Source organism: Canis lupus, chromosome 23, assembly GCF_048164855.1.
Source record: "Canis lupus baileyi chromosome 23, mCanLup2.hap1, whole genome shotgun sequence".
Taxonomy (NCBI): Eukaryota; Metazoa; Chordata; class Mammalia; order Carnivora; family Canidae; genus Canis; species Canis lupus.
The window spans coordinates 27,545,709-27,562,945 of record NC_132860.1 but is presented as its reverse complement, the minus strand read 5'-3'; the positions used below and the strand labels follow the sequence as shown (position 1 = coordinate 27,562,945).

The 17,237-nt window shown below is 35.3% G+C and overlaps 1 protein-coding gene across 21 annotated transcripts in view; it reads left to right on the top strand.

The window, feature by feature from the left end:
• C2CD3 (C2 domain containing 3 centriole elongation regulator) overlaps nucleotides 1-17,237 on the top strand; it is a 152,199-nt gene that overhangs the window by 42,545 nt on the left and 92,417 nt on the right. For all 21 annotated transcript variants that reach the window (XR_012015670.1, XR_012015669.1, XM_072794551.1 and 18 more), the window contains exons 8-13: nucleotides 1,449-1,596; nucleotides 4,392-4,543; nucleotides 5,174-5,383; nucleotides 6,231-6,343; nucleotides 12,342-12,460; nucleotides 14,534-14,656. Coding sequence is in view for 19 of the 21 variants with exons in the window: in XM_072794551.1 (XP_072650652.1) it covers nucleotides 1,449-1,596; nucleotides 4,392-4,543; nucleotides 5,174-5,383; nucleotides 6,231-6,343; nucleotides 12,342-12,460; nucleotides 14,534-14,656 (865 nt within the window). In the remaining 2 variants the exon portion in view is untranslated. The remainder of the gene's footprint in view (nucleotides 1-1,448; nucleotides 1,597-4,391; nucleotides 4,544-5,173; nucleotides 5,384-6,230; nucleotides 6,344-12,341; nucleotides 12,461-14,533; nucleotides 14,657-17,237) is intronic.

The following is a 17,237-nucleotide window of genomic DNA, read 5'->3' as shown; positions in this document are numbered from 1 at the left end:
CCATAAATAGCAAATGATTGTTAAGTAAAATACCAAGAGGTAGAGCTTCAAAAAGGAACAGTGCTCAGGAACTACAGAGAAGCTATGTGGATTGGGAAGCTGTTATTTGAGTTGTAGCAGTTAGGGAGTTGTTCTGACCTTTGAGAGAGATTTCTGTAGATCAGTAGCTCTCAGCTGAGGGACAGTTCTCCCCTATTCCCAGCCCTATGGCACATTTTGTAATGTCTGGAGACATTTTGGGTTATCAAAACTGGAGAACTACTGGTATCTGGTGAGTAGAGTCCAGGGATCCAGAATGCACAGGATAGCTCCCAATGATCAAGGATTATCTGACCCACCATATAAGTAGAGCTAAGTTTGAGAAACCCTGCTATAGATTAAAAAAAGGTGAGGAAAGGAACATTTATTGAGTATCTTTTTGTTCCAAGAAATGTAGGAATATGACCTAATTTGAAAGTAGTAATTATGTGCTATTTTCTTGAGAAATTAAAGAGCCTCCTTTAAGGACTGGCTCTCTCAGTTGAAAGAGCTCCTGATTCTTGATCATGAGTTTGAGCCCCACATTGGGTGTAGAGATTACTTAAATAAATTTTTTTAAAAGATTAAAGAAGAAGAAAAAATAAATAAAAAATTAAAGAAGGGGGAGAAAGTATAGCAGCTCACATGAAAGGGAAGCAAAGTTGAAAGAATTAATAACTGAAATGCTTAGCATGGTGCCTGGTACATATTAAGTATTTAATAAATATTGCTTTTATTATTAATAACATGCTAAAAATTCAATAAGTTCATTTACAGATGTGCATTCAGTGCCAGTTATTATAGAAGAAACAAAAATGAAGTGTTCACATATTTGTATGCTTATATTCCTTATTAATTTTCAAACTTTTTGTAGAGTTTCTGTTTTACTTATTTCTGTATCACACATGAAATTATTCTTGCCGTAATTAACCCTAAATACACTAATTTTTGCTTAATGGAATAGGCATATTTATGAATTCTTCACAAAACAGTATGAGCATTTAACTCATTGAATTATAGTTAATTCTTTACCTTCTTTACCTTCCTTTACCTTCTTTTCTAGCAAGGAGCTAGACCGTAAGCAGTGTAAGAGTAGAGCAAATTAGTTTAGCCATTTCTGTATCATTCAAGACCTAACACCATGCCTGGCACATAATAGGTGCCCAGAAAATAAAAATGTTTGTTAAATAAATCAGTGAGATCACAATCAGTGGCAGTAGTGTATTTTTTGAATGCTAGCTGTTGGCATCCCAGAGGAGGGGAAATATAATATGAAAGTATTTATCAGGTAGTCTTCTGCCTAATGTGAGTCCTCTGCTTAACATGTCTTCTTTCATGTTTAGAACTTTTAGAAAGGTTTCAATTAAAAAATATAGCTCAACTGAAACTTCTTTTAATGTCCTTCTGTTGTCTTTTTCTTACCTCTACAGTGCTGAATTATCCCAAGATCGTTACTGGAATGGGCTAGGTTCTCCTCCAGATTCCCCATCTCCTGGGAGTGATGTGTATTATAGCAGTGACTTTAATGATCCTCAGTATGACCAGAGTCTCCTGGAGAGCTTATTTTACACAGCACCTGTAAGTCCTTGAATCTGCAGTTTTGGAAATTAGAGAACAAGAGTATTAATATTAGGTGCAGGCATTGTTACCGTTTGCCAGACAGAAAGCTGTCCATTTTACATATGTCATTTTACAGATGAGGAGACAGGCCTAGTAGGTGTCTGGCTGGCTTAGTTTGCAGAGCCTGTGACTCTTGATCTCAAGGTGTGAGTTCAAGCTCCACGTTCCATATAGAGTTTACTACAAAAAAAAGAGAGAGAGAAAGGATATGAAATGGGAATAGAAAGATCTAGAGAAGCAATTTTTGCACTGCAAAGGATCTAATTTGAATTGATGAGAATTTATGTGAGAAAGTCATTATCAATAAGGCAGGTAGTCTGTGAAAGCCTTTGAATATCAGGTGAGGAGGAAATGACATGATCAAAATGGTGGTTTAGGAATGTTAATCTGGCAATGGTGTAGGGAGCTAATTTAGGGGAGAATACTTAGAAGCAGATAGGAAGCCGCTGGGTTATTGGACGTGTGTATTAGAGTAGCCGCAATGGGATTGGAAAGAAAGTGATGAATTTAAAAGACATTAAGAGTTACTAGGATTTCATGACTTGCTATTTTAAAAATCATCACGAATATATATTACTTGTGGGATAAAAAAGAGAGGGAATTTACATTTATTACATTTTTGGTGTGCCAGGAAATTTACATGTTATCTGTTATTTTTGAGTACTGTGCCAAATGTCTTAAATTTATTATTTCACTTATTTTTCTAGCCCTATGAGATAGTATTATCTTTTACATAACATGATATAAACACATAGAGGTGTTAATAACTAATAATTAAGTGGCAGAAGTAGAATTCTTACCTTAGTCTGTCTGGAGAAAAACTAATGTTTTTCCCACTAGACCACATCATCTCATAAGCTTTAAGAATGGCATTAGAGAAAAAAAAAAAGAATGGCATTAGAATCTGGTCTTGACCTCATCTCCCACATTTGACCTTTACCATCCAGGTACACTGATTGTCTCATCACTCCTCAAACATTCTAGCTCTTTTTTAATCTGTGTATTTTTTGCTCAGACTGATCCTTCTCCTTTGAATGTTGAAATGCTTTTAGACATCTAGTAAACTCAGTTTATTTTTTTTTAAATCAACTGATCAAAAAAAAAAAATTTCAAGTGATCGCCTCTGTGAAGTAAACATCCTAGACTTCCTCAAGCAGAATTTATTGCCTGAATGTCCACAGGATCCTGGGACATTCAGGCAATGTTGTATGATACAATTCCTTAAGAATAAGAACATGTCTGCATTATCTTTGTATTGCCAGTACAACAAAGCCTGATGGATATTGAATACTCAATGAGGACTTAGTGAATAAATGACTGTATGAATGGCACTAAGTAATCCCCATGCTGTTTGAACAAAATAATTTTAGAAAAGATTTGTTGATGGGAAGGAGTGAACCAATAAACTATGATGTAATGAAAAGATCAAGGAGTTAGAATACTTGTGTCCTTCCCCAGGGTTTGATGTTCCTTTTTTTTTTCTTTTTTAAGATTTTATTTATTTATTTGATAGGGAATAAGAGAACACAGCCAGGGGGAGCAACAGAGGGAGAGGGAAAAGCAGGCTCCACGCTAAGCAGGGAGCCCTTTGAGGGACTTGTTCTCAGGACCCTGAGATCATGACCTAACTTGAAGGCAGACACTTTAACCAACTGAGCCACCCAGGCACACCTGATTCTTTTAATATTGAATAACATCCACAGCTTAGAAATTCAGTGTTATTAGCCCATGTTTTTGGTTCCTAAAATCCTTAGCTTTTGAACCACCTAGTTTATATTTACTCTAATTTCCTTCGGGCTGTGGACCCATTTAGATTTTGAATGCTTTGTCTATAACCATTTTTAAAAGCTGCCACTTAATAAAGAAAAACCTAAGAGCAAAAAGCTTTTGCAATTTCACCTTGAAAAAAGTTATACTTCTTTCTTAAAGGACATTTTGATCATACTTCTTTAACTATTAATTTGTTATCCTTGTCACAGGTCAATATAGTATACACCCTGAGATGCTGAGAAAAGGGAAGTGGAGGTGATAAACTTAAAATGACATTGGATTCGTTTCTGCATTTATATTAACAAGTTCATTTTTTTAATTTGGAACCAAATAAGTATATCACTGTTTTCTCTCTTTTGCATTTTGTGATAGAAAGGGCTGATGAGTCAATTGTATTAAGCTGTCTTTTCTCCAAGTAAAATTTAATTACAGGAGGCTTAGCAACTGGTTCCCTCATTAAGAAAATCTTAATAATAAGATTATTATTAAGATAATCTTAATAAGATAAAGATAATAAGATAAATAATAATAAGATTATTATTATGTGACATAATAAACAGTTCATCTTTGCAAGATTAAAATAAATCACTGGTAGTATGGAGTGGTGAAAAAAGATGGGGTTTTTGCATCCATATAATTAGGTGACATTGTACCATTTTGCCTTACACTGTGGTAGAAATACAGGCTTTGGAATCTGTCTTTGGTACTAGATGCATAGTAGGTAGTAAATAAGTAATGATTGTTATTTTTGTTGAGAATGTGGAAGAAGAGTCTGTTTTTATTTATTTTCTTTGAACTGAATTTATAGCTTATTTTTATATACCAAAAAAAATGTGAGGTTATCTCCTTGGCATCAATTATCTCTTTAAAAGAACAATACATGTGCAGAGAAGAATTGATTACTTTTAGAGAAATATATTCATTACTACTCTCCCTAAAATAATTTTTTTTAGTGCCTCTCTTTTTGTTTCTTCCCCCCATAGAAATCTGATATCAGCATCAGTGATTTCTTCAGTGAAGATGATACTGTCCCTTCTAACAAAATGAACCAGTCAAAAGTTCTTGCTAAATCTCCTAAGGTTCTAGAGTCAGATGATCTTAAGTTGAAGAAAAGGGCAGCGGGCAAGAAAAATAGGTGAGCCTTTCCATGATTGCTTATTTAGAGGCAAAAGCAAAGATTATTTTCACAAAATCTCCTAAAGTAAAAAAAAAAAATCTCCTAAGTAAATGACCTGTATTTGCCCAACACTATCATATTGGTAAAGTGAGTTACAATAATTCATTAAGTATTAAGTTCTTAAAAGTGTAATAATATGAAAAGATGGATATAATAAAATGGTTAAGGGAGAAAGCAGAATTCTAGGTTGAATGTGTGCTGTACTACACTTATGTAGAAAATATGCATAAAGAAAGCAAATGAAAAGGAATACACAAAAGTGATGATAGTAGTTATATTAAAATAGTGGATAACTGAGGTGTACTGTCTGTAGCTCTTGTAGAAAATCTAATTCTGTAACATCAGTGTCTATACTTGTATGGAGATAAACCTTTAGATTACAAGAATGTTTTTACATTTTTTTGAAATTTCTTTCACTCTGAATTAGGACCAAAATTCTATTGATTAAAGTCATTTCTCAGTTCTTGACAACTTGTGAATTAAGATATTTGCTGCCCTTCCCCTTTCCTCTTCTTGCCTGTGCAAACTAGATCGTTTCATGTTGGGTCTTGGGCTACCTGTTTCACTGTCTGTATGAACTTCTTTCAGAAATTTGGTTGAACAACAGATGATATCAGAAACTCCAGAAGATGCCCAAGTGATGACACTAAGTGTGGATAGGTTGGCCCTTTTGGGTAGAACACATTCAGTCAGAATCATCATTGAAACAATGGGAGTTCCTCCAGATAGTCCTCAGATGACCTCTGACAAAAAAAGCTTTTCTGGGAGACCACCTAAGCTGACAGCAACAAAAAGGCGGTACGTCTCTAACAGGGAAAAGCTAAATTTGACATTTCTGAAAAGTGTGTGATGATAATAGTAATATAATAAATAATTGTATAACATTTTATGGTTTGTAAAGTACTTTCACATGAATCATTCAACAAAAATGCATTGAATTCCTCAGTAGGTTTCTTTCTTTCTTTTTTTTTTTTCCTCAGTAGGTTTCAAGGACAATACTAGGTAAGTGTGAGAATAAAGGAAATTGAGACCCTGACTCTGTTTTTACATACTTTACAGTCAGCCAAAGAGAGATACATTTAAATGGCTATAGGAGCGAAAATAGATGTTTTATTTTAAAAAGTGCTGTGGAGGGGCACCTGCATGGCTCATTGGTTAATAAGCATCTGCCTTTTGCTCAGGTTGTGATCCCAGGATCCTAGGATCAAGTCTCACATCAGACTCCCTGCATGGAACCTGCTTCTCCCTCTGCCTTTGTCTCTACCTCTCTCATGAATAAATAAATAAAATCTTTTTTAAAAATTAAAAATAAATAAAAAAATAAAAGTGCTGTGGAAAATTTGTAGACCTACAGTGGTGATCATTTTCCAACCTATACAAATATCAAATTATTGTTATATGCCTGAAACTAATATAATGTTATATATTAATTATGTCTCAATAATAGATAAATAGAGTGAATGAACTATGGGAGCACAAGGAAGCTCTGTCTGACACGATTGGTGAAGGCATCAAAGAGGAGAGAGGTCCTTTGAGGACCTAAGGTGCTAAAAATAGGGCCTTAAAACATATGTAGGATCAGACAGTAAATACGTTTGTTATTTGGTTTATGTTTTAATCACTTTTCTTTGGTTTTGATTTTTAGCACCTTCTTTGTGGAATATCACTTTCCTGTGGGCTTTTCTAAAGGTGGATTGGGAAAGACAACTTTGATCACCGAGGTCATTCGACTTGCCTCCAGTAAAATTACAGATGGAAGTAAGAGAAAGACAAGTTTTCTGTTCCTTAAATATTTTGGCTGTGGAAGAATTTTTCAATCTCCAAATACTCATCTGACTTTTATAGTACCATAGGATCTTAGAGTTAGAAAGAATTGTGAAATGAATCTACTCTAATTCTTTTATTTTGTAAGTGAGGAAACTGGCCCAGAAGTGCTATGACTATCCTGATAACAAGGTACCAAGTCAGTAACGTACCTGAGACTAGAATGCAGAACTGTTGCTTATAGCATGTTTGCTCAACTATTGCGATTTTTCTTTTATTCCTTTTTTTAAAAGCTTTATCAAGATATAATTCACATACTACATGATTTAACTATTGAAGTGTTTATTGAACCCAGTGAAGAATTTAGTAGTTTTTAGTGTATACAAAGAGTTGTGCAACCATCATAAAGTAATTTTAGAATATTTCCATCCCCTGAAAAGAAATCCCTTACTCATTAACAGTCACTCTTAATTTTCCTATCTCTACCCTTACCCACACTAAACAACCCTGATCTGTTTTCTATCATTTTACTCATTCTGGACATTTCATATAAATGGAATCCTACAATATGTGATTTTTATGTAACTGGCTTCTTTGACTTACCATATTTTCAGATTTGACCTATGTTATGGCATGTTTCACTACCATGTACCTTTTTATAGCTATCTAATGCTTTATTGTATGGCTATACCACATTTGGTTATCCATTCATCAGCTGATGGTCATTTGGGTTGTTTCTGTTTTTTGGCTATTGTGGATAATGCTTTTATGAATATTTGTGCACTTTTTTGTGTGGATATATGTTTTCATTTCCCTTGGTTATAAACCTAATAGCAGAATTGCTAGATCATATGGCAAGTATGTTTTAGCTTTTTGAAGAATTACCAGTTAGTTTTCATCAGCTGCTCCACCATTTTACATTCTCAGCAGCAATATATGGAAGTTTCCAGTTCTCCACATCCTCACCCACCCACACGATCTATCATTTTTTATTTAGCCATCTTAGGGATTATGAGGTAGTATCTCACTGTGGTTTAGATTTGCATTTCCCAATGACTAAGGATATTGAGCGTGTTTTCTTGTGCTTATTGTCCATTTGTATATCTTGGTGAAATGTCTGTTGTAATCCTTTGCCCATTTTTAAGTTTTATTACTGGGTTGTAAGAATTTTTTGTACGTTCTGGATAAAGACCCTTATGGGTTATATATTCTGGATATGAGGCCTTTGTGAGAGCTATGATTTTCAAATGTTTTCTTACATTAACAGACTGGCCTTTCATTTTCTAAATACTATTGTTTATAGCAGAAATGTTTTAAATTTTGCTGTAGTCCATTATTTTTTTCTTTTGTTGCATGTACTTTTGGTATTGTATTTTTTTCTGTTTTAAGTATTTCTAATACAAAAAAAGCAAAAAGGTATTATAATAAACATTTATGTTCCTGCCATCCAAAGTTATACAACTTTCTAACAGATTTTGCAAATATCTTTGCGTTGATTATCCAATTTGATCCATGAATGGTTCATTAGTGTTGAATTCCCTCTCTGGGAGGTAATTTAAGAACTAAAAGATATGGTCTTAACTCTCCTACACATTCAAGTAATTTTCCTAGACAGCATGGTAACATTGGATTTTTAAATTTTTATTTTGCTTTGTTTTATTTGTTTTTTTTAACTAGATATAATCTATTCATTTGGTTCAAAATCTTTGTAGGCAATGCTGTAAATTTTGTATTATTCCTAAAGTATTTCGTGCATATATTAGTAAATGTGTTTATCCTTTTTTGCCCTCCCATTTTTATCCAAGTATTAGTGTACCTTATGCACTGTTCTGCACCTTGTCTTTAACACCGTTATCTTAGCAGTTTTTTCATACCAGGACCTAAAGAACTCAGTCTTCCCAGTCCTTTATGACTATATAGTATTCCCTTGTATGCGTGTGCCATAATTTAAACACCCCTAATTGCTTAATATATCACTATTTAGGTTGTTTTCATTCTTATTTTTAAAAACAATGCTTCAGTAGAAAAATTTCAAATATGCTTCATTTCTTATTTGATGTGGGTATATCCAATACAATCATTAAAAATATTTATTTACTTTTTTCTACATTTTTAAAAAATTAAATTTAATTAACATATACTGTATTATTAGTTTCAGAGATAGAATTTAGTGATTCATTAGTTGCATATAACACCCAATGCTCTGGGATGCCTGGACTGCTCAGAGGTTGAGTGTCTGCCTTTTTGGCTCGGGACATGATCCCGGAGTCCCCAGATCGAGTCCCACGTTGGGCTCCTTGCATGGAGCCTGCTTCTCCCTCTGCCTATGTGTCTCCCTCACTCTCTCGCTCTGTCTCTGTCATGAATAAATAAATAAAATTAAAAAAAAAAAAAACACCCAGTGCTCATTCCATCAAGTGTCCTCCTTAATGCCCATCACCCAGTTCCCCCATCCCCCTACCCACCTACCCTCCAGCAACACTCGGTTTATTTCCTAGAGTTAAGAGTCTCACATGGTTTGTATCCCTTTTTGTTCTTATTTTATTTTTCCTCCCCTTCCCCTATGTTCCTCTGTTTTGTTTCTTAAATTCCGTATATAAGTGGAATCATGTATTTGTCTTTCTTTGACTTATTTTGCTTTGCATAATACCCTCTAGTTCCATCCACATCATTGCAAATGGCAAAAGTTCTTTTTTTTTGATGGCTGAGTAGTAGTCCATTGTGTGTATGTGTGTATATATGTATATATATACATATACATATATATGTACATATGTACATACATATATACATACATATATATGTATATACACACATACACATACATATACACACACACCCCATCTTCTTATCCATTCATCTGGTGATGGACATCTAGGCTCTTTCCATAGTTTGGCTACTGTGGACATTGCTGCTATAAACATTGTATATATGTTAACAGATGTGTGATATATATATCACATCTTCTTTATCCATTCATCTGTAAATGGACATCTGGGCTCTTTCTATACTGTGGCTATTGTGGACATTGCTGCTATAAACATTGGAGTGCATGTGCCCCTTCTTATCACTATGGTTGTATCCTTTGGCTAAATACTTAATAGTGCAATTGCTGGGTCTTAGGGTGGTTCCATTTTTAACTTTTTGAGGAACCTCCTTACTGTCTTCCAGAATGGCTGCACCAGTTTGCATTTCCACTAACAGTGCAGGAGAGTTCCCCTTTCTCCACATCCTCACCAACATCTGTTTTTCCTGTGTTGTTAATTTTAGTCATTCCGACCAGTGTGAGGTGGTATCTAATTGTGGTTTTTGGTTAGAAAATACTTTTAAAAAACAATGCCTAAAGTATTCTTTGTTTACTAGAATGCATTGTTTGACTTTCCCCATCACCTTAAAGGGGGATTTACAGTTTTTCATATGTTTACGTTCTGGTATATGCTTAAATTATTGACAGCAACAGAAGCTGCTCTGGAAGTTTGTTCAGAGCATTCAAGATACTGTTGACTCAAAGTATGTTTAAGGAGCTTTCACATGCTTAAAACTTATCAAACTCCCATCGCACGGAAAAATGTTGGATCTTTTTCTTAGACTTCCCTTCTGTCTCCTTCTGCCTATATAATATCTGATGAGTTTCTTAAAACTTTTCTGAGCTTCAGTTTCCCCATCTATAAAATTGAGATACAGCAAGGACACAGTTCTGATATACATGATTTGCAGTTAACATAGTACCTGCAAAGCAAGGACACAAGGAATTGATGGACAAATGGGATAATGAATATAAAATCACTAAACTCTAAAATAGTATGTAAATAGTAGTAGCTCACATTTACTGGGCACTAAACTACATGCCAAGAACTCTACCAAGTGTTTTATATACATTAACCTTTTCATTGATTTTCATACAAGATTTTATTTCTTTATCTAATGAGAGAGGAGAGCGAGAGAGAGAGAGAAAGAGGGTAGGGAGGGGCAAAGGGAAAGGGAGAGAGGGAATCTTAAGCACAGGACTTAATCCTGTGACCCAGAGATCATGACCTGAACAGAAATCAAGAGTCAGATGCTTAACCAACTGAGCCACCCTGGTGCCCCTGAACCTAGAACATGTTTTATTCCAATTCATGTGCTCTTAATCTGTATCGCTTTTAAATTATTATCATTGTTGGGCACAGTGGTTGAGTTTTCCCTGTGTCCTTCTGAAAAAGATCATACAGGCAGTGTGGAATAAGCATCAAGCCAGGAATTAGAAGACAGAGTTCTAGTTCTGTTTATACCACACACTAATTGTATGAGCTTAAGGAAAATCCCCTTTTTCATCTGAGGGCCCCCCTTAACAATAACATAGATTAGACTAGGTATTTTCAAAGTAACCTTCCAACTCTATTATTATCACTTCCAGTTCTTAAACAAAAACAAAAACAAAAAAAAACAAATCTTCTCTGGGACATTGTTTAGCCATTTATTTACAGTTTATTTCATTATTGCCTTAACTCACCTTTTTTTTTTTTTTTTTTAAGATTTATTTATTTATTTATTCATTCAGAGATAGCGAAGAGAGAGGCAGAGACACAGGCAGAGGGAGAAGCAGGCTCCATGCAGGAAGCCCGATGCGGGACTTGATCCCGGATCTCCAGGATCACACCCCGGGCTGCAGGTGGCGCTAAACCACTGCGCCACCGGGGCTCCCCGACTCACTTTTAATAAAAAAAAAAAAAAGCCATGAGCTTAAGAAACCGAGAATTATGTGAGAAATAGAGTAATACAGTGTAAAAATGTACCTAGATGGTGAGGAAAAATCTGAATGAAATAGAGTTCTATTTGTACAAAAAATATTTTTCAGTGTTCAAAGTGCTTTTTCATCTGTTACCTCAATCCTTCCAACACCAATGAGATTGTAGGTGTTGCTTATTTCCCTTCTCCTGGTTGAATAATCAGGTAAACTGGTCCAATGGGTGTGGGCTTCCTGGGCCCAGACCTTTTGTTTACAGCTCCTATGTGGAGATCAAGATTAGGAGACCCAGATCTTGTTTATGAGTGCCAAGAGAAATATACAGAGTCAAGAATTAAGATGGCAAAGATGAATGAAATTGATCAATAAACCAAAGTGTCAGTTTGAATGAATACCACAAATAGCAATTTCTTCTGTAACTGGGCCTTTTATGAAGGTTTTCCAGATCCATTTTAAGGGTATAGAAGTGAGTGAACAGGAAGATCATTTTACAGGTGGGAAATTGTGGCAAAGTTGGTCACTAGTAAGTAATAGAACTGGAGCTTGACCTCCTATTCTTTTATTCTAATCCCAAAATCCTTTTTCTGTTTTTTAACTGTGTTAAAGCCCCGTAGCAGTGAGCACAAACTCAAATACTAACACTACTTTATTCCATTTACATTTATTATTACAGTAGAAATCCTTTCCCTTCTAAGACACAGACTCTACCCTGCCTTAACACTGCCAACTAACATCAGTACCTGATACCTTATGTAAATGTGACAGTAGGAGTCCCCTAGTCTTCAGCCAAAAAATAAACTCATTTTCAGTATTACAGTTTTTTATTCAATTCTTCTCTTCCTTTATTTAATCCCTCTTGTCCCACTTCTGGCCCACTCCCTTCTTTTTTTGTTATACTGCTTATCTTTTGTCTTCTTAAAACAAATCCTATCACCTTACACCAGTGAAGATCTATCTCTTCACATCTTTTTTTTTTTTTAAGATTTTATTTACTTATTAGAGAGGGAGTGCACAAGAAGGGAGATGGGCAAGCAGACTTCCCACTAAGCTCGGAACCCGACTGTGGGCCTCAATACCAGGACCCTGAGATTATGATCTGAGCCGAACTCAGACACTTAACCAACTGAGCTACCCAGGTGCCCCACACTGACTAAATTTCTAAAAGATTTTAGATCAAAAGGGAGGTGGGTGGTGTCAAAGCATGAATTGATGATGACTCTAGTTGGGTAGCCTGACATGTTCTTATGTGTTTGGTTCTCCTTACAGTGGTGAAATTCCAACAGCGATTTGTGTTTCCAGTACAATTTGGTGGCCCAATGATAGAACACTGGTGGAATTCCAATCTCACTTTCCAAATTTATGCAAAGAAAACCCCACAGAAAAAGGTACCTTTGACCTTTGCCTTACCATTTACACTAGGGAATTAGAATATACTTAAAATTATATTCCTACCTGTACTAGGAATTTCTCCAAACATAGCATATTATTATTTCTAATATCTGTTTGCTATTTGTCAGAAGCCAGATATGCTAAGGTACTACACCAATATACTACCAAATTTAACCATCACAAGTCTGTGAATTAAGTACATTATTTTCTTTATTTGTGGACAGAGAAACTGAGATTTGATGAAGTTTAGTAACTTAGATCACTCAAGCTAATAAAAGATAAAGCGAGGCAGGATTCTATCTCAAGTTTTCTGGCTTTAGACCCTATGATCTTAACCTCTTCACTGTATTCCCTGCTACAGAGAGGAGACTATCTGGATTGATATAAATTATTAGCCTTAATTTGAGACTCTATTTCCTATTTTCAGGCAAAATATGTAGAGGTCCAAGATAATATAATGTAGATAGCAGTTTTGATCAGCTTATTCCAAGTTTATAAAATCCACTTGTAATTGGCACAGCATAAATCAATAAACTATGTTGTGAGCAGGTTTTTTTTTTTTTTTTTTTTTTGTGAGCAGTTTTTAACTTCTTTCAGTAATAGCCTTCCTAATCTTTGACCACCTCTTTGGTATGGAGAGCACGAAGAATGTATCGTGGGGGGTTTTTGTTTTTTTTTTCAGAGGATACAAATAAGTTCTTTTTGGAAAAAAAATTTTTTTAAGATTTTATTTATTTATTCATGAGAGACACAGAGAGAGAGAGAAAGGCAGAGACATAGGCAGAGGGAGAAGCAGGGTTCATGCAGGGAGGCTGGTGTGGGACTTGATCCCGGGACTCCAGGATCACACCCTGGGCTGAAGGCAGGTGCTCAACCGCTGAGCCACCCAGGCGTCCCATTCGTTTTGGAAAATTTACCAAAATAGGAAGAGGTGGAAAAACACAATTCTACAACCTCAAGACTGCCTCTCTATAAACATTCCAGTATATTTACATTGAATCATCTAGCTCATGGCTTCTTTTTTTTTTTTTTTTTTTTCATGGCTTCTTTCTAATGAAAGAATTGTATGTGTTTTTTGCAGAGAACTTGAAAAAATAATTCTGAAAAAGCAAAATTGTCTAAATCCCAACACCAAGAAATAACTTTGCTAATATTTATGTTTCCCCTTTGTTTTTGTTTTTGTTTTTTTTTCAAATAAATAAAATACATGTTTAAATCTTTGGCAGTATTAGGATAATTTTGAATATAGTTTTTATCCTGCTTTTTAAAAAATTTAACATTATCTTTATAAATATTTGAAGATTTACTATATATACTTAATACTATTTCTATCAAGCATTATAATAAATACTGTTATTATTTTAGACTTCTTGTAAACATCGTTTTAATGGCTGTGTATTATTGTATTGTAGCAATGTGCTATAATTAACTGAATAATTCTTGATTATTAGACCTCTAGCTATTACTAATTGTTGATTTCAAAAATAGGCATATTTATGTATAAGCTTTTTATGTATTTGTTATTTCTTCAGTATAAATTCTCAAGTGAAATTACTGGGATAAAGAGTGAATATTTAAAGCTTTTAATATTTACTGCCAAATTTGCTGTCCAGAACTATGTTGCCAACTTATATTCCCAACTTCACACATTTATGATAGCCTGTTTCTTTATAACCTTAAGAGCATAAGATATATTAAGTTTTGTAATTTTTCCAGCTTAATGGCAAAAATTTGTATCATCTAGATGTTACTTTTTATTTTTAATAGTGAAGTTGAATACTTTTTGTAAAGAACTAACTCTTAAAAATAGAAAAAGGTTCTCTTCCAACCTCTTGGTGACTCATGAAACCCCCTGTAATCTTCCAGAGAGAAGTAGTGAACCCGGAATGGGAACCAAAATATGACAGAATATAGGTTCCCACTTTAAGTTGCGTCAGTCAAATAGTTAAGCTATTTACTTCATAAAATGTAGGTTCCTTTCTAAACTGTCCTACATTGTCACTTCAGTTAAAATCCCCTGTGGCTTGTCTTTAATTTAACCTAAATTCTTTCTTTCCTCCTTCTTTCAGCCAGAAGCTGTTGGATCTGCATCACTGTCTTTACGAACTGTCATTCAGTCTGAGTTGCTTTCTTTCAGTGACCAGCTTCCAGTGCAACAAGAGCATGGTCAGACTCCCCTGGGCCCCCTTAAGGTACGTAGGTAGATGTTCAAGTAGTCAAGTATTTAAAGAGCACATGTTACTGGCTGGCACTGAACGAGAAAATGAGGGTCTCTCCTCTTGCAGCTTCTATGAAAATAGGGGAGCAGAATTGCTGTGAAGGAAATAAACAGTACAATGTGAAAGTGAATACCTGGGAGGAAGTAGGGGATGGTGGTCAGAGAAGGTCTCTGTAAAAAAGTGACATTTTAGGTAAGATTTGAAGGAGAGGAAGAGGCCACCAAGTAAAAAGTCGAGGGCAGATCATTCCAGAGAAAGGGAATGACACATGCAAAGGTCCTAAAGTAGGAATGTTGCCATGGGATAGGGAGCCAAGAGGGAGAATGGTAGAAAGTAAAATGGGACAAGCAGGCGGAAGCCATATCGTTCAGAGCTTTGTAGGTCTACATAAATTGTTTAGATTTTATCCTTAGAGCTGAGAACGAACATTGAGAGTGACATCTGGTTTTTTTAATTAATTTAATTATGGGGAGAGAGATTGAGCACAAGCGGAAGGGGCAAAGGGAGAGAAAATCAGAAACAGACTGCGCTGAGCATGGATTCCAATGTGGGGCTCAATCTCATGACTCTGAGATCACAACTTGAGCCGAAACCAAGAGTCAGATGTTTAACCAACTGTGTGTGCCACGCAGGTGCCCCTGATTTACATTTTTAAAAGGTAACTGTGGAGAATAGAGTATAGGGATCAAGAGGAAAAATAGGGAGATTTAACATTAATCTAGAAAAGAGATAATTGTTGGTCTGGACTAGAGAAGTGGCAGTAAACGAGGGCAGAAGTGACTGAGTTTGTGGCCTGGTGGAATGAATTCTGATGTATAATTCACTGGAGAGAGAGTTCTTTCCTTGTATTCGGAAGCTCCAGGATTTCTTAGGTGGCAGAATTTGAATGTGTAGCTTCCATATGACTTTCTCTTATGACAAAATCCCCTTTGTTCTGATGAGCTTTTAAAATAATCACAGTCATACCTATGACATTTCCATGGCTCTCCATTATCCAAAAGATAAAATACAGGGCCCAGTATAAGACCCTAGCCTATCACTTGCAGCTTCCCTACCAATAGCCATGTCAAACTGTGTAAAGAATCAATAAGGTATCGTGCTGGTTCATACCTCCATACTTTTAATCTTGATTTGCATCTGCTGCCTCTTTTTGGAAGCCATCTCTGCCTAATTTCTGATCTTCTTGATAATAAATACCATTTAGTTTTAAAGACTGATGTGATTGTCATTATGAAAAATTAACATCACGCTACTCTTTCACTATCAAAGTTTTATTTTTTGTTTGCCTAGTTCATTCTAGACTGCAAGATTAAAATCAGAAAGGAGGAATTAATAGAACTGATGAACTAGAAATTTTTCTGTCCTGGCTGTGTTGAGAGAAGTACTGTTCTAGATAGTTTGCTGTCCATATTTAATAGAGTGAGAGAACTCTGCTGTAGGTTTTAAATGAAGGGAACAGTGTGTCCCTTTTATCTCTAATAACTTCAAACTTAGAGAAAAACTGCAAAAATAGTACAAAGAACTCACATACCCTTTACCTAGACTCACCAATTACTAACATTTGTCACATTTGCTTTATAATTATCTACCTCCTGTCTCTCCCTTTCTCTTTTTTTCTTTGTCTCCCTCTGCACTGCCCCCCACACCCACACACAATTTTTTTCTGAACTATTTGAGAATATGTTATAGACATCATGCCTCTTCACACCCCCTAAGTTCTTATATTTCCTAAGAACAAGGACTTTATCATATGCAACACTGTACTGGTATAAAAATCAACTTAACATTGATAATGGCTGTAGTACATATGCATATTTCACCAATTGTGACAGTACGTCCATTTATAGATTTTTCTTTCCAGTCCAGGGTTATCTATTAGATTTGTCATCTCTCTCTAATCTCCTTGAGTCTGGAACAGTTTTGCAACCCTTCTTTGTCTTTCAGTACTTTGATATTTTTTAAAAGTAAGGCCTATTATTTTGTAGAATGTCCTCCATTGGGATTTACCTAAATCACTTATCACTATAATGATTGTAAGATGATGATTTTCTGACTCTTCCCTTCCAAGTAGAATCATATTCTACTATATAGAAGAGTTGCCCATTCTTCCATATTTATTTATGTTGGTATAGACTCATGGATTTTTGCATTATTCAATAGGTTATAATCCATTACATTATTCTTTTTTTTTTTAGATTTTATTTATTCATGAGAGACACACAGAGAGAGAGAAAGAGAGAGTGAGAGGCAGAGAGAGAGACAGAGACACAGGCAGAGGGAGAAGCAGGCTCCATGCAGGAGGCTCAATGTGGGACTCGATTCCGAGACTCCAGGATTGTGTCCTGGGCCGAAAGCAGGCACTAAACTACTGAGCCACCCAGGGAGATCCCCACTATTATTCATTTTGATGCTCAAATTGTCCCAGGTTTGGCTAATATGAGCTCCTTTGACTGAATTCTGTATCCTTTCAATATGTTTCCGTCCTTTTTTTGAGCCTTTCCTTATTTTCTGGCACAAGATGATGTTCCATGCTCATCTTGTATCATTGATAAAT